Below are 25872 nucleotides of genomic sequence, written 5' to 3' on the forward strand. Positions count from 1 at the left end.
GCCAAAAGAATCTGGTTCATGGACTTCCCTGGCGGTCCAATGGTTAAGGCTACGCACTTCCACTGCAGGGGACACAGGTTCGATCCCTGGTCGGGGAGCCAAGATCCCACAAGCCACGAGGCATGGCAAAAAAAAAAAAAAAAAAGAATCTGGTTCAGAGACCTCCTGTGTCCCCACCCTCTGTGATGGCTGCTGACCCACTTCTTGTCCCCCAGACCAAGCTGCTGACCCAGTATGTGCTGAGTCTGGCCAAGTATGACCAGAATTACGATATCCGAGACCGAGCACGCTTCACCCGGCAGCTCATCGTCCCTTCGGAGCAGGGTGGGGCCCTCAGCCGTCATGCCAAGAAGCTCTTCCTGGCACCCAAACCAGCCCCAGTCTTGGAGTCATCCTTCAAAGGTGGGAGCTGAAATCAAGAGTAACCTTCCTGGGGGAAGGGGAGAATTGGCCAGCAACCCGGTCCCAGCCCTTCCCTCTGAGGTCTCAGTTTCAGCCAGGTACCAGCCTTCGGTGGGCAGGACTTCTGGAGAAACGCCAGTCCTGTGCCCCTGGCCCAACCCTTTGCCCATCCTGCAGCATCCAGGGCTTGCTCTTTCACCCGCTCACAACCACCACCAGCATCAACTCACCTGAGTCTCTGCCCTCCCAGGCAGGACGGGCTTCTGGTTTCTCTCCTCTCGGGCTCCCCTTTCCATCCTACTCCCTGAGCAGGCACTATATGTATCAAGATTTTACCTACCAAGGGCCCAGGAAGGCAGGAAGTAGAACTCCATACAAAGGAGAGCTGTAGGGACTTCCCTGGCGGTCCAATGGTTAAGACTTTGCCGTCCAATGCAGGGGGTACAGGTTCGATCCCTGGTTGGGGAGCTAAGATCCCACATGCCTCGCGGCCAAAAAACCAAAACATAAAACAGAAACAATGTTGTAACAAATTCAATAAAGACTTTAAAAGTGGTCCACGTCAAAAAAATCTTAAAAAAACAAAAACAAAGGAGAGGTGTATGTTTGTAAGTGTCCTGAGAAAGCGGCTGCCAGCACTCACTGGGCTGTCACTGGAGGTCAGCCCAAACCCCCAGCCCCAGGCCCGCTGCCTTGCCTCTTCTCTCGGTCTGGTCTCCCGTCTGGTCTCCCGTGACAAGGACTCTGAGAGACGCAGGAAGGGGAGGGTCCCCCAGCTGACTCTCTGGACCCAGGAACCTACTCAGGAGGGGAACTTCCTTCACAAAGCTTGGTTCTCCTGCGTGTCTTTTTGTTCTGCTTTATCTTTCCCTGGACCACAGGAGCAAGGAGATTCTGAGGGATGGGGCAGATGTGAAAACCTCCCAGGAAGAAGGGGAACGGTCCCTTTCTCCTCCCTAACACCATCCCCACTTACAAGTCTCTGGGTTGCCCTCCTCTGGCTCTGACTCCCTCCTGCTCGCATTTGGACTCACCCCCTCTCCACGGAGTCCCCAGCCTGACCAGACACACCTCCCTGCCCTTTGACCCAGCCTGGCCAGCCTCTTACTCATAGTTGCTACCCTCGCCCCAAGCAGGCCTCCTTCCTGAGCCTGGCTGTGCAGCAGCACCACCCCCGTTACCCTGGGAGAGAAGCCACACCCGCATCTCTGCTTCCCCAGCAGGCACCAGGGCAAACAGGCAGCAGCAGCTCTGGGCCCAGAAGCCCCTCCTGCCCTCCTCTGTGGTCCCAGCTCCCCCCACCCCTCAGCCCTTGCTCTAGTCAGCCATACAGTCTTTTTTCCAGCATGTGGGCCTGGAGATTCAGTCAGGGCAGAAGAGCCATTAGGGGACACGTCCACCCCTCTCTTCTGTCTAGCTAGGGAGTTCCCACCGGAATCGCCACCCAGCCCCACCTAGGAAACAACTCCCAGGGCATTTCCTCACTGCCACTACTGACTTGACCTCTCACCCCGTCCCCAGACCGGGACCACTTCCAGCTGGGCTCACTGTCCCACCTGCTCAATGCCAAGGCCACGGGCTACCAGGAGCTCCCAGACTGGCCAGAAGAAGCCCCGGACCCATCTGTGCGCAATGTGGAGGTCAGCAGGGTTGGAGGGTGGAGCTGTGTGTGGGGAAGGACAGACAGCAGGGAGCCCTGGGAGTGCCAGCCCGGCCCTCCTGACACTCTCCCCGCACGCAGGAAGAAGATCTCTCCCTTGTTGAGACCCATGTGGGCCTGTTGGGCGAATACACCAAGGTCCCCCCGCCCTGTGTGCTGTGTGCCCTCTGCTCCGTGTGCAGTGCTCTCGCCCAGCCTGCGCTGCCCCCTCCCCTCCCCCTTGTATGCTGCACCCCTGTGCCTTCCCTACACTCTGTTCCTTCCTGCTGGCAGTGCCACTCTGTGAGTGCCTCCCCTCCATGGACAGGGTCCCTTCCCTCCCCCCATTATTCCCTCTTGGGGACAGGACCAGGCGGGGCCCCGAGAAGAGCTAGGGTGAAAGATAAGAGGGGCTTGTGCTTTCCTTCCCCCTCCCCATCCATGATTTAATGACTCCCCGCCCCCACCCCACAATCTCCAGGTACCTGAATGGACCAAGTGCTCAAACAGGGAGAAGAGGAAGGAGAAGGAGAAACCTTTCTACTCAGACTCTGAGGGAGAGTCAGGGCCCACAGAGTCCGCAGACAGCGGTGAGGAGATGGGCAGAGCTGGGGCCCTGTGCTCCTGCCTGTGTGTGTGCCTTGTGGCTGACTATCTGGTGCACGTGTGTGCTCCTGTATTAGATGGTCACGTGTCCAAGGGGGTGTGCACCTCCTTGTGTGCACCTGTATGTGTGCTTATGCACTTGAGGATTGCACGTCCCAGATGTGTGTGTGCTTGTGTAGGTCTTCTATCCGTACGGGTCCATCTGTGTTCCAGTTGGTCTGGTTGGCGTCTGGGGCCGGGAGCAGGTCGGGGGGTTGCGGGGAGAAGAGGTGAGTTTGCTGCTTCAGTGCAGAGTCTGAAGCTGGGTGCCCAGGGCTCCCCGGGAGGCTTGCACACAAGGGAGGGAAGCCTGAGACAGTCCTTCCACAGACCCTGAGTCCGAGAGTGAATCGGACAGTAAGAGCAGCAGTGAGAGCGGCTCTGGGGAGTCCAGCAGTGAGTCTGACAACAAAGGCCAGGATGAGGACGAGGAGAAAGGGAGGAGCAGTGAGAGGTAAGATGACTGGGCGTCTTCAGGGCTCCCCCTTGGAAACGAAGGGCTAACCCTCAGCCTTAGCCAGTCTCCTAAGAGCCTCTGAGCCTCCTCATGAGCCGGTGGGGCCTACAGACCCCCTGGTCTGCTCACGTGATGGCTGCAGGAGATCTCTGCGTGGGGCGCAGCATGAAGAAGCAGTCAGGGAAGGGGCCCGAGCTGGCACAGGCCGGTCTAAAGCTCTCACTGCGACCCAGGCATAGGAGCTCAGGTGTGGAGTCCACTGGCCCAGGCTGCCCACCCTCACCCCCAGTGTTCAAGGCTTTCCCTGCTCTTCTGTGAGGCAAGAAGGGGTCATCCAGGCTGGGCCCAAGCCCTGTTTGCCCCCTTTCCTCCAGTGAGCATAGTGAGGAGGAAGGTAAGAAGAGGAAGATGAAGAAGAGGAAGAAGGTGCCAGAGGGACAAGAAGGCGGCTCGTCCTCAGATGAGGGCAGTGATTCCAGCAGCAGCTCGTCAGAGTCTGAGATGACATCAGAGACAGAGGAGGAGCAGGTGGAACCTGCCTCCTGGAGAAAAAAAACAGTGAGCGCCTTGGGGCAGAAAGGGGATGGGCGTATGGACCGGGGCCCTCCCCACCCTCTGGGCCAGGCCCAGGCATCTCCCCATAACCCAACCCCGGGCCAGGGTACTCCCCTTCCTCACTCACATCCCACTTTTCTCTTCCAGCCTCCCAGCAGCAAAAGTGCCCCTGCAGCCAAGGAGATCTCTCTGCTTGATCTAGAGGACTGTGAGTTTGGGTGGTAGAAGTCACAGGGGGAAGGAGGCCTGGGGAGTATGACTTAGGAAGGGCCATGGGCGCTCTGGGCTAGGTTCCTCGGGGGTTTGGGGTGGGAGGAGCAGACAGAATACATCTTTGGGCCTGAGAGGGCCGCAGGACATCCTCTCCAGGTGTGGGGCTGGGGTCAAGGATGGCTGTCTCCGCGGAGCCGCCAGGCTGCCACGTGCCTCACTGTCCGTGGTGCTGAGCCGTCTGCTCCCTAAGCCTTGGGCTCCTGCTCGATCCAAGCCAATTCCACTTTGCCTCTTCCTCGTCATAATGTTTCCCATATACTCCCACAGTCACCCCTCCCAGTGTCCAGCCTGTGTCTCCCCCCACGGTTGTGTCCACCAGCCTGGCTGCTGACCTGGAGGGCCTGACGCTCACAGACCCCCCCCTGGTGCCCTCGGTGAGTGGGATGGGGAGGGACAGGGCTGGGGCAGGGACACATCTCTGTGCTGCATCCTATGGTATGGATTTGTGTGAAGGGGGTGTGATGGAGGGGATGGCTTTGAGCCTCCGTTGCTGTGACCACAAGTAGGGACAAGGCTGGGATGGGCTCTCGCCTTGTTGTTCATTTCCATACTTCCTCTCCTCCTCCTCCCCTCCAGCTGCTGAGTCCAGTATTGGGTGTCGGGAGACAGGAGCTGCTGCACCGCGTAGCTGGAGAGGGGCTGGCTGTGGACTACACCTTCAGCCGCCAACCTTTCTCTGGGGACCCCCACATGGTGGCTGTGCACATCCACTTCTCCAACAGCTCTGATACCCCCATCAAGGGCCTACATGTGGGCACCCCCAAACTGCCCGCTGGCATCAGCATCCAGGAATTTCCTGAAATCGGTGCGGAAGGGCCTGGGACGTGGTGGAGAAGGAGGCTCCTGGGTGGAGTTGGTCTTTCTGTGGTTTCTGAAGCCCCCCTCTGTGCCAGGCCAGGGTCTAGGCTATGGGGGTATGGAGATGGCATCGAACACAATCCATGGACAAGACAGACTAGGAAATGAGCAAGTCAGTATCAGGGCAAGAGGTGCTTGAGCCTTGGTGGTTTCAACACTGACTTAAATGGGGTGAGGGTGAGTGGGGGAAGGGTGTTTACATTTCAGGAGAAACTCAGGAACAGTCTCTCCAGGGGCTCAGAAAGCCAGGATTCCATAGAGGAATGCTCAGCTCTGGAAGTGGAGGGGAGAAGGGGTCAGGGTTCCAGACCTGTCAGGTGATGCTGTCTTTCTCTCCCCCTTTCCCTGCCTCACACTGCTGCAGAGTCCCTGGCACCCGGAGAATCTGCCACTGCTGTCATGGGCATTAATTTCTGTGACTCGACCCAGGCGGCCAACTTCCAGCTGTGGTATGTTTCCAACTCATGGAGGAGTAGGAGGATGGCTAGGGAGAGGTGGGGTCAAAATAAACTGGAGGTGGAGGTGCTGTTAGGTGGGGCTACATCATGGTCTGGTGTGTCTGGAAGGCATCCCAAGACCTCAGGTCTCTTACCTCCCTCTCCTGCTGCCTCCAAGCCCTCCCTTCAGACGCAGTGCGAGGTGAGGGGAGAGATGCTGGCCTCACTCCCTCTCCCTCTGTCTCCTCCTACCCTTCCCAGCACCCAAACCCGACAGTTCTACGTCTCCATTCAGCCACCTGTTGGGGAGCTGATGGCCCCTGTGTTCATGAGCGAAAATGAGTTCAAGAAGGAACAGGGTGAGTGTTCCCTGGAGGTGGGCAGGGAGGGTGCTCAGGACCATCCACCGGGGCTCATTCAGCTCCACCATACAGTCACGCTGAGGGAGCCTCAGCTCCTGCAGATGGAGGGAGGCCTCACAGCTTGTGGCTCCAGCAGAGGCTTCACAGAGCCTGGGACACTTCAGTGAGGCTCTGGAGACAGTCTCAACTCAGCCAGGCAGAAAATTCTAGGCCAGAATTCCAGCTGGGGGAAACATTATGAGTAGGTGTTAGTGAAAATTTACAGGAAGAAAGGAGGGGAGCAGTTTGCTTTAGGGCATAGGAGTCCTTAGCAATGGTGAGTAGTGAAAACAAAGCTGAAAATATGTTTGGTCTAGTTTCTGGAAGCCTTGAACGCGATGCTAAAGGATTTTGGTCCTAAAATTTCAGAGCTGGAAGGGGTCACAGAGGTTATTGGGTCCAACTCCATTGTTAGAGAGGTAAGGACTGTAGATTTCGTTTTCCTAGCAGTAGAGGAGCCATTGAAGTTTTTTGAGCAAAGACGGGGCCAGTTTCCGACTTCTGCTTCAGAAGGAGAAATCTGGCAACATATACAGCTAGGACTGGAATTGAGAGAATCTGCAGCAGGAAAAAGAGGCAGAACAGCGTAAGTGGGAGGCAACATGGGGCTCCATGAATCCTGGCTTTAAGTTCTGAACCTGCCACTTGCTTGGCATGTGACCTTGGACTAAATTGTGTGCCTAGTTATAAGGCTATTGCAATAGATCTAATGAGAGATGGTGAGGACCAGGATTAGAACTACAGCAAAAAGAATGAAAGGCTGAGGTGGGGGAGAGGGAAGCCATGGGCATTTGCCCTAAGAAAGCGGAGAGGGAGACATATAAGCTGGCTCTAGAATGTCTGGCTTAGATAGTAGGGAGAATGGCAGTGCCGTTCACCTAGACCAGGGGTTGGCCAACTTTTTCTGTAATGGGTCATAAAGCAGATGTTTTAGGCTTTCTGGGTCATGTGATCTCTGCTGCAATTTGCCGTTGTAACCCAAGAACAGCCACGGATAATACATAAATGAATGAGTGTGGCTGCATTCCAATAAAATTCTATTTATGGACACAAATTTGAATTTCATATAATCTTCATGTGTCATGAAATATCTATCTTTGATTTTTCCCCCAGCACTTACAAAATATTAAAAAAAAAACCAAACCATTGTGGGCCATGCAGGTGGTAGGTTGTATTTGGCCTTCAGGCTGTAATTTGCCAAACCCCTGATCTGGAAGAAAGAAGAATGGATTGGGCAAGGGAAAGGGGGGACGATCTTGGACAGTTTTGGAGAGGCTGCTTTTGAAATACATTTGGGAAATTCAGGAAGAGGTGTTTAATATGCAACTGAAAATATGGGTCTGTGCCCAGGAAACACTTCTAGGCCGGAGTCAGAAGCATAGAGGTGATAATTGAAGTGAATATGAATGAGATCACCCTGGGAGAGAGATGGGTGGGAAGATAAGAAGGTCAAAGACCTTGCTTGAGGAAAACCTGCTTTCTTCAGGAGAAAAAGGAGGGGAGGGAAAAGAGAAGGAAGAGTGAGAGGTGGGAGGAGAACCACGAGAGATGAGGAGGTTGAAGAGTGCCTTGGATGGTCTGCAGGCCAAGATGACCAAAGACCTTCAGATCCAGCAGATAGGAAGCTGCTGCCAACATCAGAGAGAGCGGGTCATCGCAAAAGGGGGGCAGAGGCCAATTGCAGTGGGTTGAGGGAGACCAGGGCTTGGGGAAATGGAGTCCTCTTTGGAGGACCTTGGCGGTCACTGGGGAGGGAGACACAGCACTAGCATGATGACATATCTTGTTTCTAGAGAGGACTTCTTAGGAACGAGGAGACTTGATATGGAGAGACTAAAGGTACAGGGACAAGAAAATGTCACTAGTTAGGAACGGAGGGCATGAAAGCGACAGGAGAGGGATGTCCGTTCTGAAAAGGAGGAGAAGAATGGCGGAAGTAACAGAAGGAGGAGAGAGAGGCTGAGGAGAAGGTGGGCAGGAGGGCAGACGGAGGAGCTCACGTGGCTGGGAAGAGCGTGTGAGTGGAGAGGAGAGGTCAGACCCGTAGAGTGAGGGTTTCTTGGGACGCTGTGAGTGCTTGGGGATGCGACGAGTCCTGGACAGGTTTGGAGCTGTTGCCACATGTGAAATTAGGGGTCCACCTGTGAGGGCTGCATGTGACAACTGGACTCTGGCCTGTCGGGTGAGTACCAGCAGCAGCCACCAGTGATCTCTTTGTGAGGACGCAGCCTCCAGGAGCTGGGAGAGAGCTGCACCTGGGTTGGAGGGCCAACCAGGAAAGACTAAAAGGTGGAGGAAACCCCTCTGAGTACTGACTGGCCACCAAGTCCACTGGCCACTCCCAAGGGGCTGGTGGCCCAGATGTCTGACCGTGGGGAAGCACCCAGTCAGTCTCTGCTCAGCAGTATGGATAGAGCCCTGGGTGGGGTGGGAGGCTGACCAAGGCTCCCTGAGGGAGGGCCAGGTCCGAGAGGGAAGGAGCCCCTCCTCAAGACTGGTGAGGGAGATTCAGACCTGCCCCACCTGAGTAGAACCTGGTGAGGGTGCTCAGTGGGCGGACCCAGTGGTACCCACCGTGACCTTTGCCCTCATCATATCCTCTGCCCCCAGGAAAGCTGACGGGCATGAATGAGATCACAGAGAAGCTCACGCTGCCAGACACCTGTCGGAGTGACCACGTTGTGGTGCAGAAAGTGACTGCCACTGCCAACCTGGGTCGTGTCCCTTGTGGGACATCTGATGAGTATAGGTACTGACCACCAGCAGGGGGACGAGATGGGCTCTTGGTCCTGATTTGAAGGAGGGGCCCCATGCCTCAGGGTTGAGCTTATTCCTCTACCCCCACCTCAGGTTTGCAGGGAGGACGCTGACCAGCGGGAGCCTGGTCCTGCTGACCCTGGACGCCCAGCCCACTGGAGCTGCCCAGCTGACAGTCAACAGTGAGAAGATGGTGATCGGCACCATGCTGGTGAAGGACGTGGTACAGGCTCTGACCCAGTGAGCCTAAGTGCTGTGACCTCTTTGACCGTCACTTGTCCCTCCCTCGTGACATCTAGGCTGTTAGCCTCTCTGTCTCTTTCTTTCTCTCTCTCATATCAGACTCCTCATTCCAGATAGCATCCGGGGGTCCTCTCTCTCTCTGGTCATGACCAGGCTCCCTCCCAATTCTCCTCCCCGTGGGTTCCTTAGTGACGTGTGCAGAGGGAGATGGCAGGGCTCCATTCAGTCCTCCCAGCTTTGTGTAGCTATTTATGTGGCAAAATCTCAATAAAATGTCTTCTCCCTAGATGCTGGCTCACCTTTCCTTTCTTCTGGGTTCTGCCTAAGGGGGTTGGCGGGGGGGGCGGGGGAAGAGCTCCGAAGAGTGACTGTGTTTGACCCTTGTGAATGATCACCACTGACCTTCTAGGGGAGGCTGTGACTGACTCTCAGAGGTGACTCTGGTTGGACCCCCAAGATGACCATCTTCAAGTCTTCAGGCATCTCTGTGTAAGAGACATCTGATCGGGGATGGGGAGGTCAAGCTGGAAGAACTCCCTGGTCCTTTTTTATGAACCTCTGCAAAGATGCCTCTTCGACATCTGGCAGTCCCTTTTGGTTCCCCTCATGGGCCCTTGGGAAGGAGAACTCATAATGTGGGGAATTCCCAAACGTAGGTGCAAGGTTCAAAATATGTCAACTACATCTAGATATGGGGCCTAGAGCCCCACCTAGCTGGGGAGATGACCCACCTGGCCATCTTGGAGAAGGAAGAACAGGAGATGGAGACCCGTGCTTCTCAAACTGCCGTTCATCAGATCACCTGGGGGTTTGTTATGCAGATTCAGATGGGTAGGTCTGAGGTGGGGCCTGAGATTCTGCATTTCTAACAAGATGTCAGCAACCGATGCTGTTGCTCCATGGACACACGTGAGTGGTGAGGATGTAGAGCCTCCACACCTGGGACAAGCCTTCTAGGGGTGGCAGTGAGGGTCAGGGCCCCTCCCTGATACCTTTCCTGGTGAGGAAAGAGGCTGAGCAGCAGTGGTTCCTAAAGGCATAAAAGGTGTTCCATTAGCATGTGTTGTGCCAAAAGAAAAAAGTTTGTAATCATGTAAATTCAGGAACCGTGGATTGGAGTACAGGAAGTTTATTTCCCACGGGCCTTCTCAGAGCCTTTATTATGCTAATGTGCATTGTGACCCCCACCCCCACCCCACCACTCCTTCTAAGAAGGGCTACAGCTCACAGTGTTACCCCTACTTGGTTTTGACCTTGGGATGCCTTTGTCCCAGGACACCTTGATTGACTGTGTTACAGGATGCACACTCCAGTGATAGTTTTGAGACGTGGTGCCTCAGCCCTGATCCTCCGTAACCAAGACTCTAGTTTCTTGACCACACCTCCCCACAGCCCTGTCACTGAGCAAGTCTGTTTAGAGAAAGACAGGGTGAAGCAGGTGTGGCCCTCTTCTCAGGGAAGGAGAACAAAGGCAGTGCCAGGGGACAGCCCTGCCTCCGACTCCGGGGACTTGCTGGGCTCTGTGGCACCAGACAGCAGCTGGGGCCGCTGCTTCACTGAGAGCCTTGGGGCCCCAAAGTCTCCCTGGGATCACTGTTTTTGTCACTGCAGGTTCTGAGATGGGACTGATCCACCAGTCATGGGTCACTCGAACGGTGGACTTGTTCTCACTTGTGTCTCTTAACCAGTACTGCCTGCAACAGAAGAAAGAAGGTGGGAGCGATTTTCTAAGGAATCAGAACAAGGACCATCAGAGAATTCTATTTTTAAAATATTTATTTATTTATTTATTTTTGGCTGCGTTGGGTCTTCGTTGCCGCGCGCGGGCTTTCTCTAGTGGCGGCGAGCGGGGGCTACTCTTCGTTGTGGTGTGCGGGCTTCTTATTGCAGTGGCTTCCCTTGTTGCGGAGCACGGGCTCTAGGTGCGTGAGCTTCAGTAGTTGTGGCGTGCGGGCTAATCAGTTGTGGCTCACGGGCTCTAGAGCGCAGGCTCAGTACTTGTGGCGCACGGGCTTAGTTGCTCTGCGGCATGTGGGATCTTCCAGGACCAGGGCTCGAACCCGTGTCCCCTGCTTTGGCAGGCAGATTCTTAACCACTGCGCCACGAGGGAAATCCATCATCAGAGAATTCCTTACCAACCTGGACTTTGCAGCAAAGGCCCCAGAGTGGATTCTGTAGGAACCAGAAGTATATACGGCATGAACTCTAACATCCCTCAAGGAGCTTACAGCCCAGTTTCCCAGAACCTCTTGGAAAGGGCACCAGGATCTCCAACCCTGAGTGAGAGTCCAGAGCACGGGAACCTTAGTCACAGCCCTGTGTTGGTTTCGCTGGAACGTGTCCCAGGCTGTGGGGTTAGCAATAACAACCCTTCTTAAGAAAATGATTCTCGTGCGTGGGATTGTCTCAGGGGAGAGGCAGGAGGCAGGAGAGCGAGGTGTAAGCAGGGAGAGTCTGAGTCAGCAGCTGGTCGGGAGAAGGAGCCCAGCTGGGAAGCCTGGAACTGCGGAAGCAGGCAGAAGTAGCAATCTTCAACCCAGGACGGGGAAGGGACCCCATTCTCTTCTAGGGAATGGTCTGCGGGGAGAAAACCTCAGTCAGAGGGGAAGGGAGAGTAGCTGCCCCAGCCTCAGCCCAGCCCAGCCCATATCTTCCTGGACTCTAGGTCCATGGCCGAACTTTCCACAGCCCTGCCACGTCGGCATCCCCAAGTGAGTCTCTGCAGGGATAAGACAGGGCCTGCCCGGAACACACTGGTGGAAACAGATCAGACATACAGGACCTGAGGGGGACCTCACTTCTCTCCAGAACATTCTTCTTTCCAACCCATATCATAGCCTGTGTTTTCTCACTGATCCAAGTCTCTGCCACTGTGGTCACAGGCCTCCTGGATCTTAATGTGTCCCATGAGGAGCATTGAGGGGCAACCATGGAGCTGTGGGATTCATGTGGGGCCCAGGACCTCAGAGCAGACTAGGAAGGGCTCTTAGGGCTCTGCTGGTGCACAGGGAGGGTTCGGGGGAGGGGGCCAGAAATGGACAGAAGCACGGGGACTGGCACTGAGGCAGAATGTGCCCCCGGCAAGGGTCAGGTCGAGCATTAGTGAGGACCCAGGAGGTCCAGGTGTGGTCTGAGCCTGACCACAGGCCTGGACAGGTCAGAGGACAAGGAACACAGCGAGGGGCTGAGAACAGGAGCCCAGTCCAGGACAGCTTCAAGGTGGTGCTCCGGCAAATGGCTAAAAGGAATGGCTTCAGTTTTTGGCCAGGTTGCTGTAGCTGGCTAGCTGCAATGACTGGGGAACAGATCCATCTAGGGATACTAAGGAAGCCACTACAAGGACCTTGAGTGGGCGGCATTAGCTGTGCCCGTGCCTGAACCCCCCAGCCTGTCAGGCCCAGGGCAAGCCCCTGGCCTAGTTCAGTACCTTCTGCTGGGCATCTTGAAGGTCACCTCTCAGCATACCCTGCAGATCAAAGGGATGGGTGTTGGGTATGTAACTTGCTGTGACAGGATTTTCCCTGGCCTTACTGGGCAAAGAAGGAAAAATAGGAAAGTTCTGGACCCTCCCCCTGCCCCCCCACCAAGGCCTGGCTCCTGGACAGCCAGGATCCTCACCACCAATTTCTTCCCTGCCTCCTCAGCACATTCACGTCCCTCTCGGTCACTCTAATTCCTACCATGGCTCCACATGCTGGGGGTAGGGGTGGGGAAAGGCCTGCCTTAGGCCCCTCCTTCCTCATCAAGCATTTGTGCAGCCAACAAGTGCTGGGCACTGTGGTGGCAAAGAAGCTATGGGCTGATGACCAACCAGGACTGGGGTGTGAACCGTGGAGGGACTGCTCAGCCCAGTAGGTCCCGTCTCATTCCACCAGCCTGCAACTGGCTGCAGAGCCTGCTGGATTGGGAAAGCCCCCGCTCAGGGGTGGGGCAGGAGAGCTGCTGAGGGAGGGTGTGCATGGACCTGGGTCCTCAAGGAGGTGAGCTGGGTCTTCCTTCTATGATGGCCTGATCACTGTTGTCTCCCAGGGTCAGGAGAAAGATGGTGAACCAGTGCCTAAAAGGGTGAAGCCCAGGATGGGGTTTGGAGAACAGGGGGTAAAGTGGGGCACATCCAAAGGAAAAGCAGTGAGCACCTTCTTGGGCCTTCTACTTGATGGTGCTGCCTGATCCCGTTGTCTCCTGCCCCACTGTCTCTCCCCCATCCCACTGACCTGTCCACTAAGAAAAAGCACTTAGGGCCGCACTGTTTGATCCTGACCATGAGGAACCCCACCCCCATCCTGATTGCCCCATTACAGCTGAGGATGCTTTGGGGTCACTGAGGCTTGGGACAGTGCTGAGGAAGGTAAGCAATGCTGGGGATTACTTCTTATCTGAATGTCACTTTCACCCCGAACGTTACTTCTTATCTTGCTGCCAAGGACCCTCTAACTTTAGCCCCTTTTCAGATCTTCCACCCATGAGTCCACCTGAGTGGAGCTTCCCAGTGGTGCCTGGAGAATAAAGGTTGCCAACAGCTCAGAAAAATTCTTCTGTCTGGGATCTTCCCAGACAAATATGTCCCTGTCTTTGGGACTGTTTTTTTTAAAAAACTTTTAAGTCTACTATTCATACAGTAAATTGTACAAATCACAAGCGTGCAATCTGATGAGTTTTCATAGACTGAACAACCCGTGTAAACAGCATCCAGGTCAAGAAACAGAGTGTAATAGCACACCTCCCTTGTACCTCCTTCCCGTTTGGGGCCGTGTTGTATTTCACTCAAAGATCGATCACAGAGCTCTGAAATGGTTCCACAGCAGTCTGCAAATGGCAGTGGGATCCCAGAAGGCCAGCACAGACTTGTGTCTGGCAGTGCCAACACGGTGGCATATGCTGCTCTCTGGGGCTACTGGGGATGTGTTACCAACAACCCCTGTGGCAGGGGCAGGGTGTGTGGAAATAAGTGGGGTTGTTTTCTTGTTTTGACTGAAGGAAAATGTTAGGAAACCGCTCTGGGGAAGAAGGAACTCTTGAGGGCTTGGGCAAGGTGACCTTGATCGAAGTCTTGATGTGCCAGATCCCCAGCATCTGCACCTGCAGAGGAAAGGCAGGAGGCTGGGAGAGGGTGAGGCTGGGAGAAGGTGAGGCGTGGTCCTTCTCACTCGGACCAAGGCAAGACTGAGACCCCGGGCTCCTGACAAGAGTGGCTGCATACTCTCCAGTAAATCCCTAAACTTCAGCTTCCTCAGCTGCAAAACAAAGGGGAGGGAGTCTCAGGCTCCCACGTCCCTCGCGCTGAGACCCTAGGCATCCTCTAACTCCTTTACAAGCATTTCAGGACAACAGGCACTCACCTTCAACTGCCATCAGTGAGGCAGCCGACCTCCAATGATCACTGCTTCCTGGCATTTGCACCCTGGTGTCATCCCCTCCTACATCTTATCAGGGCTGGTGTGTGTAAACAATAGGATACTGTAGACGGGAGAGTATGTCATTTCTGAGATTAGCTTATGAAAGTCACTGCACCTCCATCTCAGTCTCTGTCTCTCTGGTCATTTGCTCTGGAGAAAGCCAGCAGCCCTCCGGAGAGGTCCGTGTGACAAGGAACTGAGTGAGCTCGAGGTGGAGCTAGGAGGCAGATCCAGGTCCAGGCAAAGCTTCAAATGACTGCGGTTCTGGCTGAGAGCTTGACTGCAACCTCAGGAGACAGCCTGAGCCAGAACTGCCCAGCTAAGTCAATCTTGGAGTCCTGACTCTCAGAAATTGTGTGAGAGAATAAATATTTGTTGTTTTAGCCTGCTTAGTTTTGGGGTAACTTAACAGCGTAAATTAATACAATCCAGCCCTCGACCCATGTCCTAGGGTATTGAAAAAGTCCTCAGAGGGAGCCTGGGCCCCCAGCTCTGGCCTTCAGAGCAGTTTGCGCCCACATCCAGTGTCAGTGGCGTGCTGGAGCTGGCTCATGCTGGCTCGTGAGCATCGACTGGTATCGTACTGGTGGTGTGAAATCAGCCAGGGCAGAAGTATTTATGCCACAGAAATAGATGAATACTGCAAATGACTCCTCTCTTGCAGCCAATTGTCAAACATTTATCCGCACACCACTGCCCTTAATTGTCTCCATCCCTATATCTCTTTAAATGATTATGATATATTTCAAGTTTAAAGAATAAAATAACAACCTCTTGTGTACTGATCACCCATTTTAAGAACTAAAGCACTCATCAGTTCAGCAGACACCCCCTGTATCCCTAGTTTCACAAGCTCTTCCCTCCCCACGTGAAGTAAATCACTATTCTGAATTTTATGTTTATCAAGGCCATGCATTTTTTGGTACTTTTACTACATACAGATGTGTTCCTAAACAATACATTATATTGTCCTTTGTGGTAGTGATGTACTGCATGTTTTAAAATTTTATATAAATGGCATTGTAGAGTATGTGTTCTCTGACATCCTACTTCTTTCACTCAATGTTGTTTATGAGTCATCCATGTTGATATGATTAGCTTTATTTCATTTACTTTCACTTATATACAGTATATTCCATTGTATGACTAGACCACAATTTATCAATCCACTCTCCTGTCGGTAGGCATTTAAGGTATTTTATTGGCTTGGCCAAAAAGTTCGTTCAGGTTTTTCCATAAGATATTATGGAAAAACCCAAAAGAACCTTTTGGCCAACACAATATTTTATTTTTGCAATTAAAAAAATTATTTTTTTATTTTTGCAATTTTGAATAACACACCTATAGGCATTTTAAACTCCTGCCTCTTTTAACATGTGCGAAAGTTTCTCTAACACATTTCCCTGGGAGTGGCGTTCCTGGGTCATGGAGTATACATACCTGCAATTTAACAACATCGCCAAATTGCTCACCAGAGTAGCTGTACTTCACGTCAAGAATATTCACGGCACCTTCATTCATAATAGTCCAATTCACATTGCCAATCGCTAGGAGAATGGAGAAACAAATATGGTATATCCATACAATGGAATACTACTTAGCAATAAAAAGGACTTAACTACTGCTACCTGCAGCAACATGGATGAATCTCACAGATGCTATGTTGAATGAAAGAAGCCAAAAGTTTATATGAAGTCCTAAAACAGGCAGAATGAATCTGTGAGGAAAGCAGTTAGAATATTAGTTGTCTCAAGGAGAGGCGGATGAAGTGGGAAGAGGTATGATGGAACCCTTTGGACTTCTAGAAGGATTCCATGCCTTGACGTGGGTGGTGGTTACCTGCGTATGTATGTAGGTAAAATACATCAAGCTGTATACCTAAGATTGTGCACTCTGTGTACTCTCTGTATGTGGGTTGTTACCCCTCAATTTAAAAAATGCAGAAAACAAAAGCCACAACCCAAGTGGCTGAACCAGTTTACATCCTCACTGGCAGTGAGCCTGCTACTAGGATAGTGAGACTTTTCATTTTGCCTATCTAGGAGGTGTGAAATGGTATCCTACTGTGTTCCCCTGGTTATTGGTGAGCCATTCCCATCTTTTGCCCATTTTTCTATTTGCCTCGTTGTAAAGTTCTTATATATTTTGGAAATGCGTCCTTTGTAGATCATGTATTGCAAATACCTTCTTCCAGTGTATGACTTGTCTTTTCAAGTTTTAAACATCTTTTGATAAACCAAAGGTTTAAATTCTAATGTGATCAAATTTATCAATTTTCCTTTATACTCTGTGCTTGTTGTTCCATATTTACAAAATTTGCCTGCACTATGAGGTAATATTCTCCTAATACTGTTTTCTAAAAAAATTTCCAAGTAATGCTGTATACATTTGTATTTTTAACCCACTTAAAATTTACATTTGTGTATGATGAAAGGTGGCGCTGATCTACTTTCTTTTATCCCACTTAAATGGGCAGGAAAAAGAACAAAGAACATGGTTTCTTCTGCACAGAGCTTGGCAAAAGCCGAGTAGACACTATGTGCTCACTTTACCTTGTGGTCTTGAGTTCCTAAATGAAACACCCTTCTGATCTTTTCCAACCAGGAAAATTATTTTCTCCCTGCAGTCTCTTTTCTTCTTTTAGCTCTCTGCCTGCTGTGGAGGCACTGAACACCTGAGCATATAAAAGAATACAGGGTCCCTCCTAGTACATGCATTTAAAACTTAGTCCAGCCAATTACAGTTACACTTAAAACCTGTATTGTAAATCTGGGGCTTGACTGCAGAGATGGTGCCAGGCATAGCTGGGCTCAAAGGGTATTTGTTGACTGGGAGAATGGATAATGCTGCCTGTTTGTTCCTGCTACTTCTGCCAGTGACCAGCTGTGGGGACCTGACCAAGTCATTTAATGCCTCCACCTCTGCCCCTTTCCACACCCCTCCCTGTGGATCATGGACATCTTCTAGTCAGGGGTACTGTTCTTCCTGTATAACCTGCAAGCCTGGCCAAGTCAGGGCAGGGAGACAGGACTGACCAAACACATGACTGTATGTGCACTCAGCCACCCCTTCCTTCACTGTCTAGTGAGGGCTGGGGTCAGTCAGAAAGAAGTGCACACATAAGGGTGCTGGACATTTTGTACTTAACTGGTTAAGGCTTCAGGCTCTGAAGCCAGAAGACTGCCTGGGTTTGAGTCCTCACTCTTCCACTTCTAGCTGGGAGTCCTTGAGCTAGTTACTTAACTTCTCTGAGCTTCAGTTTCCTTCTCTGCAAATGGGTTAACATAGGTAAAACGCTTAGAACTGTGCCAAGCACATAGTAAGTGCTCAGTGAAGATCAGCTATTACTATTACCTGCAACAGAAAGTTTAGGAAGAGGGATTTTATGCAGCAGAAATTTCTGTTCCATGTCACCTGAAAGATCACTTCATTTTCTTCTGGCTGGGAGTTTTAAAATATGAAAGAGCTCCCAGATACTGTTCCCTTGGGCACTATTCCAGGTTTCGGATTCTTATCTTCCTCAGCTTTGGGTCAGGGAAGAGAAAGGGATGGAAAGGATGAGCTGCATGAGGCCCCTGGACTTGACTCTTTTAATTTGAATTAGTGACCAAATTTAAAATTAGGAAGATTTCACAGTAAAAAACAAAACAAAACTGCATTTCCAGCTTGTCTTGAAAGATCTGGCTGGGCTGGGACATCATTCCTGCACGGTATCCATCAGCTAACTGCCCTTTTAGATGTGCCTTGGGCCTTCTTGGTGCTGTCATCCACCCTCACTTGGCTCCTGGGCTGTAGGTATTTGGGTGTGGCACCCCCTGAGAGGACAAGCAAGATACACTACCTCCGATGAGCTGTCCTATGCTGTTTGTGGGCCAGGGTGAGACTTGTGGGCGGGCTGCTCCTAGAGAAGGAAGAGCCCCAGGTAGGGCCTGGTGTGGGAGGGTTCCAGGGAAGCTAAACCAGAAGGTGTGGTTTCCTGGGCAGCTGAAACGGGCCATCTTGAGGAGGGAGGGCAAATGGGTAGGGGGTGCCGGGGCCCCCTCTTGCTCTGCCGCTGCAGCCATCACCTCTCTGCCCATGACCTCAGCAACCCAAGGAAGCTCCTGAATGGGGATATTCTATGGATGGAGATTGGCCAACTCTCATTGTAACACTGGGTCCTTCTGTGGACTTCTACTCCAGCATCTGTTCTTACCCTCTCCTTCTCCCATTACTGTAATCCTCCTGCAATAGTAGGCTAGACCTTGCCTTCCTCTTCTTCCATTGCCTCTGCACTCCCTCCCCTTAGCCATTAGATCCAGGCCAGCCTCACCAGCCTGCCAGGAAGGCAGCAGACCTGTCCTCTCAACTGCCAAGAAGAACCTTAAGCATAGTAAGTGCTTTATAAAATAGTATTATGATGATGAGGTAACACATGTACAACCCTTGGTAATGCTCAACAAACGCTGATTCCTTTCCTCCCCACCCCAATCCCTTGTTTCCCCTCTTTTCTGTCAAACCTCTACTAAGTCTCTAGTAACATCACAAAATTTTGAGACCTGATACTGCCATTCCCCTGTTTACAATTCTTAATAGTTCCCTGCTGTCTGCAAAATAAAGGCCTTTCACAAAGTGGGCCCAAGCTTCCCTCCTGCGGTATCGGCACGCATTATCCTCCATCCTGGGCCGATTGAGCCACTCTGTTCACTCCTTCTCAGTCTTTGCTTGATCTCCCTGCCTGGAACGCCACCTCCGCCTCTGTGCCTGACTGGGGCTTCCGGTCCGCTCCCGCCCCGGCTACCCCAGGACGCCTTTCCTGACAACAGCCCAAGCCACGGTGGTGTCTCTCGCCCCGTGACCCGCCCCCCCCCCCCCAGTCTCTTGTCCCCTCTCCGAGAAGTTTCCTATTGCAGGCTGGAAAGAGCGTCGGAAGCGGTTTCCCCAGGTAACTGTGGTGCAAAGAGGACCCCTGGTGTCTTTGGAACTTTCCGGAATCCCCAGACACCCCGCGCACCCCACTCCCCACCCCACCCCCGTTCCAGCACAAGGAGCAGCCAATCTAGAGTGAGCGTGCCTGCTGGAGCCTGGAAGTGAAGGCTCGGACATGGGCGCGTAGGGTGAGTTCCTGCCCTGGAAGGGTCCTTGGAAGAAAAGGAGCGTGGACACTGCAAAGACAGCTTTACTGACAAAGCACATGGCCGCCCCGTCGCAGGGGCTTGTGAATCGCGTCCTATTTCATAAGGGTTAAACTGACGCCCCAAAGAGGTGAATGACTTGACCAGGATCACTATGTGAGTGGCATACTCCACTTGGGCCCCTGGCCTCCTAGGGGGTGGGGTGGTGTAAGCCGTGGCCCTTAGCGGGTGCAGCCGCCGAGCCCGCCTCCCTTCGGGAGCCTGGCTCCGGGTGGGCGGTGGAGCCCTCCGCCGGGCCTGCTGGAAGGGGCGGGGCCCCGGGCGGGGCCGACACAGGTGCTTCGCATCCGGCCGGCGGGGGAGGGAGGGGGCAGCTCCGCGGGGCTTTATAAGCGGCCCCGGCTGCGGCGCTGTGCGCGGCTCGCTGCAAAAATAGTGCCCACGTGTCTGCGCGTCCCTCGCCGCGCCGGCCAGCCGCCTGCCGGCCGGTCCGTCCGTCCCGCTGGGCCACGCCAGCCCCATGGCGTTCCCGCTGGTAAGAGCTGCTCGCCGCCCGCCCGGGCGGGGCTGGGCGGGGCCGCGGTCCGCGCCGCGGCAGCTAACGGTCCGCGCGCACCCTCGGCCGGGCCGCGGTACCCTCCTCTCCCGCCCCACCCGTGCGCGCAAGTCCCGGGCGGGGCGCGGGTCACGTGCCCGCGAGCGTGGGGCCTCGTGGAGGGGTGTGTGGCGAAGGGGGGGTAGGGAGCCTCCTCGTGACTCAGGGCCTTTGGGCTTAAAGGCGCCGCGGCCCTCCGGGGGCGGCTGCTGGGGCCTCCGAGCTGCGTTGCAGACGCCCGTTGGCCTCGAGTGTCTGTCCAGACGGGAGCAGACCGGACGGAAGGGCGCCCCCGCGCCCGGAACATTTCCTTCTCCCGCAGCCGTCGCACGTGAGAGCCGAAGCCACCGGCGCTGGGAGCTCACGCGCCTCGCAGCGTCCCCCGCGAATTTCGTTCGTACCCAGTGGGCAGCGGGGGAGGGCGGCCGGGGCGGGGCGGGGCTGCTGGCGGCGTAGACCCCTGCGCTGGGCCTCGGGTCAAGGGAGAGCGCCACGACGGCGGTGGGCGCGTCTCCTTTAAGGCGGAGGGATTAGGCCCCTCGTGCCGCCCGCGCGCGCTTCTCTGGCCCGTGAGGTCACGTGGCTTCACACGTTCGTTAGGCGTAGGAGCTGGAGTTCTGGGGCGGGGTTGGCTAGGTAGGGTCGGGCGCTGGAGGGTGGCCGGCACGTGCAAAGCGGCTTCGCGCTGGGGAGCCCCGCGGCTCAGAGGTGGGTCCTGGGGGCATAGGCGGGGGTCCTGCAGGCTGCGGAGGTGCCCCAGCCGTGGAGCCGACCTAAGCCGCGCCAGCTTCGGGTTTCCCCACCCCGAGTTCTCTGACAGCGGAGAAGCGTGCGTGTGGCCTTGGCTTTGTCATTTTCTCAGCCCAGGACCGGACCAGGTTCCCAGACTCGGGTGGGGGTTGGCGCGGGCCCAGCGCTGGTCTCGGGTTTGGCGGAGCAGTGGCTGGGGGCACAGCCTGGTTGCTTCGCCTGGTCAGCCCGCGGGTTGGAAAGGCCCGTGCCTGCCCTGAGCCCCCGGGGCGGGGAGGGGGGCACTCAGACCAAGAAAAGGTTACTCGCCTTTGGTTGTCCCACTTGGCGTCATTCCCCGGTTTTTTTTTCGTGTGGGTGTTGTCTGCAGTCAAGTCGACCCTGACTTTTTTGCGTCATTCCCAGAGGGCTCGGGTAGGCCAGGGTCCTTGTAAGTGGCCCGGCGCCGCCCACAGGACTGAGAAAGCTCGAGCGGACACTTGCGCTCTGGAGCACGTCCTCGCCTGCACGGGTTATTTTTTGGTGGCATTTTGCACAGTGCAAGCGGTCCTCCGCTAGGATTGCGCTCGCGAGGCAAGTGGGAAGCACGAAAACTCCACGACAGCGCTCAGAGCCGGGGGTGCCGGCTGTGACCCCCCCCCTCCCCCACCCCGCCCCGCAGGCCCGGCTCTGCTTAGCGCTGCATTTCGTGGGCAACTGCCTCCTTTGGTCTCCCTGGCTACCGATCTGCTGCCTCGCTCTCTCGCTGGCACCTGAGTAAACTGCTGGGCGAGGGGCGAGGGGGTTTGCTGGTATCCACAGGTGTACCGCCTGCCTCTGGTCTGCCCCTCAGGTGACGGTGCTGACATGTGCCAGCTGGAAGTGTGCGTCTCCTGAGGCTAGTTTGCACCCTTAGGCTCAGGTTGTGTTTGAGCTTAGGGACACAGGCTGGGTTAAAAACAAAAATGAATCCCAACAGGCGGAAGGAAACCTTGGAAACTTCAGGCTGGTGGTGGTTTTCCTGGTTGGTTGAATGGTTTTTATCGTAGGTAGAAGGGGAGTGGAAGGAAATTCTGCTTCTGGAGCTCCGTGGAGCTCAGGGCTGTCGGAGCCCCTCAGGACTCTAGAGTTAAGGGCTGACCGCGGGTCTTGGGGCACCCTCGTTGAGCGCGCTTTGAGCTGCACTGTATTCCCAGAGCCCGTTGCTGCAGAGTTTGGCTTTTGCCACAGTGATGTAATTTAAACTTGAGGAGTGGTCTGGCAGTACGTGCTCGGTTTATAGAACTAGGATTAGGAAGTTGACTACCCTATATTAAGTTAGTCTTTATAGTATAGAAATACTTGCCATCCCGCCTCCCGAGGGTTGTCTTATAAACATCCCGCTGGCCCAGGCTCCCCTGTGGGGAAGGGGAACTGTGCTGGCCTGTACAGCCGGCAGGAGGTTGGAGAGCGAAGGCGTGTGGCGAGTGACCATGGAAACATGAGCAGTTTGGATTGAGCCTTAGGCACTTGGTGCAGGAATGTTTCTGTGGTCTTGTCTTTCCTGTGGTACCAGTACCAGTGTCTGTGAGTCAGTAAGTGGAGAAAGGTGATAAAAGTAGTGCGACTCCACGCTCAACACCTAACTTGTTAAGAGGCTAATGATAATAGCTGTCTTTGTAAGTTTTTTCAGGGGTCACCAAGCTATTTATTTTGTTTTTAATCCTTAAAATGGGTTACAAACCCAAATCCCTACAGGGGCCTGAGGTAACATAAATGAATAAATGGAAAGAAAGTAAAGAAGAGTAGTGCCTACTGAACTACAGAATTTGCTTAAAGGAGAGTCAGTAGCTGGTTCTTGGCCATGCAAAAGTGTGGGACCAGAGTTCATGGACCTTTGACTTCTTTCCTAGTTAAGCTGCCAATCTCTGTTTTTTACACGTAGCAATTAAAAAATTGAAAACACTGGATGGATCAGAGTCTCTGAAGATTGGATTCAACCTGAGGGCTAGTTTGGGGTCTTTGTCTTAAAACATCCCTTTTAGATTTCCTCCCTATTTTGCAGATGATGAAACAGGCTTAGAAATCAAGTCAGGAGGCTATCAAGTGATAAAACCAGTGTGAATCTAGGTCTTTCTGGTGCCATAGCTGAACTTATGGTATTATGTGTATTTCTGTATGTCAGAGGGGTCAAGGGGTTATTGGTGGTGTGCATTGTATAGAAATGCAGTGGTCTATGGGCTGGTCACATTCATAGGCAAAGTGAGCCTTAACTGCATTGGAGGGAATCTCTGGTTGCTGTGGAAGTCAGTGTGGGTCTTCTGAGCGTTAGCACAGCAGTGTTGATGTCAGGAGGAATGTGCTGTGTCTATCATTCCATAATGTGTGTCAGAGCAGTTAGCTGATTCTGAGAGAGCCAGAGGTCTGGAGAAGTCAGGCTCCTCCCACTGTGGGGGTGACCTTCCCAGACCTCTGCACAAAAGACTATCCTCTTTCAGGACAGTTAAATTTCAGCAACATTTTCCTTCTGAGACTAGGCATATTTGGAATTACGCTTTTGTAAGACCTGTGAAAGTAGAATGGGGCTTATTAAATCTCACCTTTTTTCTCTTAGCTAAAATTTCCATAATTCTGTCTTTTAGATTTCCAGGCAGAATTAATAAGGGTTTTAGCAGTATGTGGTAAAATCTGGGATAAGCTCCCAGGGCATAAAAGAGCCCTGCACCAGGACTAAGGAGCTGGGGTTTCATTCTGGGCAACACTTAGAATCTTAGCAGTGTATAATCCACGCTAGCAGATGTAAAGGGATATGTCCCTTTATTTCTGTATCTTACTCCTAAAGGATTTTAAAGCATAAGGAATTGAGCATATTCAGAGATGTTGTCAAAGGAATATTTCAGTGAGAATGCAGACTCAAATACACACCAGAAAAATTTTTTTACCTGTGGTCTGGAAAGTTTTTGGAAAGATGGAAACTTTAAAATGTTACTTGTCTTCAGCTGCTGCTTTAGCTACCTTTACAGGCCAGGGTCTCAGCTGCGAGTTCAGTGTTTGTGAATTTGGTGAAGGGGAATCGTGAGATGACTAAAGTAGCTCTCTGCTGGTATTTTAGTGTTTATATGCTAGGTAATATCTGTGCAAAGTTTTTCATTCATTGTTTTCAGCTAAATGTTCCCTAAAATCGTTAGGTGTTTGTTTAAAGGGCAGATTAATTGGTAGTACTTCTGGCTTGAAGTTTGGGATAGAAATGCATACCAAATCCAGATATTAGTGTTTAGGCTGCTGTCTTCAGTAGCTAGTGGTGGAAGCAGTAAAAGAATCATGGGATCAAATAACAAATTATTTTCTCTCATATGGAAGAGCTCTACTAATCCCATCCTGTTCTGCAAATCTGCTTTTCCTAGGCAGTATCTAAGCTGTACTGACTCTGGGGAGAACTTGCCAGAAAGCCTGGGGGTAGGGGATGAGGGATAGGAAGAGGGTTGGACTTAAGAGGTTGGAGTGGAGGAAGTTACATAAAGAATTTTTGCTTCTCTCTGTTGTTTGAGTTAAAACCAAGACGCATTGCATGCATCCTTTCAGTATTTGGATACTGCTGACCCCGCCTCCTTTGCCCCACATACTGCAGCTTTGAAAATGCCCTTTTTCTTTCCTGCCGTTGTTGGAGCCTGATTTTAGTCATACCTGTGTATGAGAGCTTGTCATCTTCTGTAAGCACACAGATTCCAGGTGTTGAAAGTTTTTATGTTGAAGATAGGACCCCCCAAAACAAGGCATTTTTCAGTTACAGTCAACTGGCTGAAAAGATTGAACTAAAAAGTACATAATATGTATAACATTTCATGTTTTTCATAGGGAAATTACCTGACTTGGAATAAAAAGTCAGTATTCAAATTGGAGAGTGTTAAATTTGCATTGTACACAAAATTTTCAGAGTTTTGTTATTGGGATTTAAAAAGATTCTTGTTAGGAACTATTTTGTCTACTCAATATATAATGTGCTTTTAAGTAACACAGGTGTGGGGGGAATATTCCTGATTAAATAGGGTTGAGCTTTGCTTTCAGCAGTGCAGAAGAACACTTAGGCATGGATAGTCTTTGAATTCTGCTTCACTTTTCAATATTCCTGTATGGTTAGAGTACCCTTTTGATTTTTAAGGCATTTTGTGATGACTTTCCTTGAGGTAATTGGAGAATTCCCAGAGGGCAGGTCTAAAGATTGATTTGCGTGCCAGAAATGGGTCACAGTTGCGTGTAGCTGCTGATTCTGGGAGTAACTTGACTATAATAGTGTGACTGGTTTCTTTATTCTTGGCCAGCATAATATGCTGACAAACGTACCATCCTGACAGGTTTAGTGCTGTGGCCTGAAGTTTTCTTTGATAAAGGTGTGGGAGTAGCTCTTCTCTTGTTGAAGGAAAGCAGTTACCTTGAAGGGCAGGTTGGGTTTCTTTGTGTCTTTTGACAGAACACTTAATCTCTTGCTACTTAACACCTGTGCTCTCTGCATTCTGGCTTTGTGCTCCTGGCTTCTGGCTCTGACACCATCTGTCTCCTGAGTCTGCCCTTTCTCCTGAGACTTTTTTAAGCTGTAATTTTGGAATTGTTTTGAAGCTCAGGAGGTGTTGGAGACCTGTCTGCCTCCCAGGTATAACTTGGGAGTTGACACCAAGCCCGGATTATAGTGTCTCAGTATGTTCATGGATGAGGAGAATTAAGCTTAGAACGAAAAATGGTTATTTATACAGTGAGAGGATGATAGAGCCAAAACTGGAACCCAGGTCTCTTTATTTCCAGACTAGTGATATTTCTGGAATTCATGCACCTTGCTCTTTGTTATATTGATCTCTCATTATCTCATTTTACTTAAAATTTCTACTTGGTTCCTAAGACTCTGGGGCTTCCTAGTTTTTCTTCTTTTCTCTGATCTTTTCTTGTCCTGGCACTCACAGGCTTCCTCCTCCTCCCCGTGGATGCCACATTCCTCGTGGCTCATTCTGTTGGCTCATTTTTGTCTTTTACAGAGGGCCTGTGTGTTCCTATAGCACCAGGTCAAGTTTTAAGTTGAGCTCTTTTTGCCCTGATTGTTCTCAAGAACCATAGTTCTGATTAGCCTACTGAATGAATGTGTCTGTCTGAGGCATATTAAACCTAGAAGATCTCAAAACTACCAATTTCTTCCTTTTCCTCATCCTCTGGGGCTAATCTAATTCTGTCTCTTCCACCCAATTACTAGTCAGTTTTTTTCTGACTAGGGTCTGGTGTCCTCTTGGGGGAAAGAACTGTGTTTGGGTGTTTTTTTGTTTTAATTTTTTTTAACCCTGAAGGCCCCAGTACAGATGGATGCTAGGTAAATACGTACTTGTAGCTTTTGTTTGGAAACCTCTCCCC

The 25872-nt window shown here is 52.2% G+C and overlaps 2 protein-coding genes across 2 annotated transcripts in view; both read left to right on the plus strand.

The window, feature by feature from the left end:
• The window catches only part of AP3B2 (adaptor related protein complex 3 subunit beta 2), a 31558-nt gene extending 22696 nt beyond the window's left edge, over window positions 1–8862 (plus strand). Inside the window, exons 15-26 of the mRNA XM_059915362.1 lie at window positions 216–402; window positions 1924–2042; window positions 2523–2631; window positions 3017–3140; window positions 3518–3701; window positions 3846–3906; window positions 4239–4345; window positions 4548–4776; window positions 5194–5278; window positions 5528–5625; window positions 8278–8416; window positions 8518–8862. Coding sequence (XP_059771345.1) covers window positions 216–402; window positions 1924–2042; window positions 2523–2631; window positions 3017–3140; window positions 3518–3701; window positions 3846–3906; window positions 4239–4345; window positions 4548–4776; window positions 5194–5278; window positions 5528–5625; window positions 8278–8416; window positions 8518–8668 — 1593 coding nt within the window. The 3' untranslated portion in view covers window positions 8669–8862. The remainder of the gene's footprint in view (window positions 1–215; window positions 403–1923; window positions 2043–2522; window positions 2632–3016; window positions 3141–3517; window positions 3702–3845; window positions 3907–4238; window positions 4346–4547; window positions 4777–5193; window positions 5279–5527; window positions 5626–8277; window positions 8417–8517) is intronic.
• Window positions 8863–20464: 11602 nt separating this feature from the next.
• Window positions 20465–25872, plus strand: part of CPEB1 (cytoplasmic polyadenylation element binding protein 1) — a 94281-nt gene continuing 88873 nt past the window's right edge. Inside the window, exon 1 of the mRNA XM_059915364.1 lies at window positions 20465–20481. The gene's annotated coding sequence lies outside the window, so the exon portion shown is untranslated. The remainder of the gene's footprint in view (window positions 20482–25872) is intronic.

This window comes from Balaenoptera ricei, chromosome 2 (assembly GCF_028023285.1).
Source record: "Balaenoptera ricei isolate mBalRic1 chromosome 2, mBalRic1.hap2, whole genome shotgun sequence".
Classification (NCBI taxonomy): Eukaryota; Metazoa; Chordata; class Mammalia; order Artiodactyla; family Balaenopteridae; genus Balaenoptera; species Balaenoptera ricei.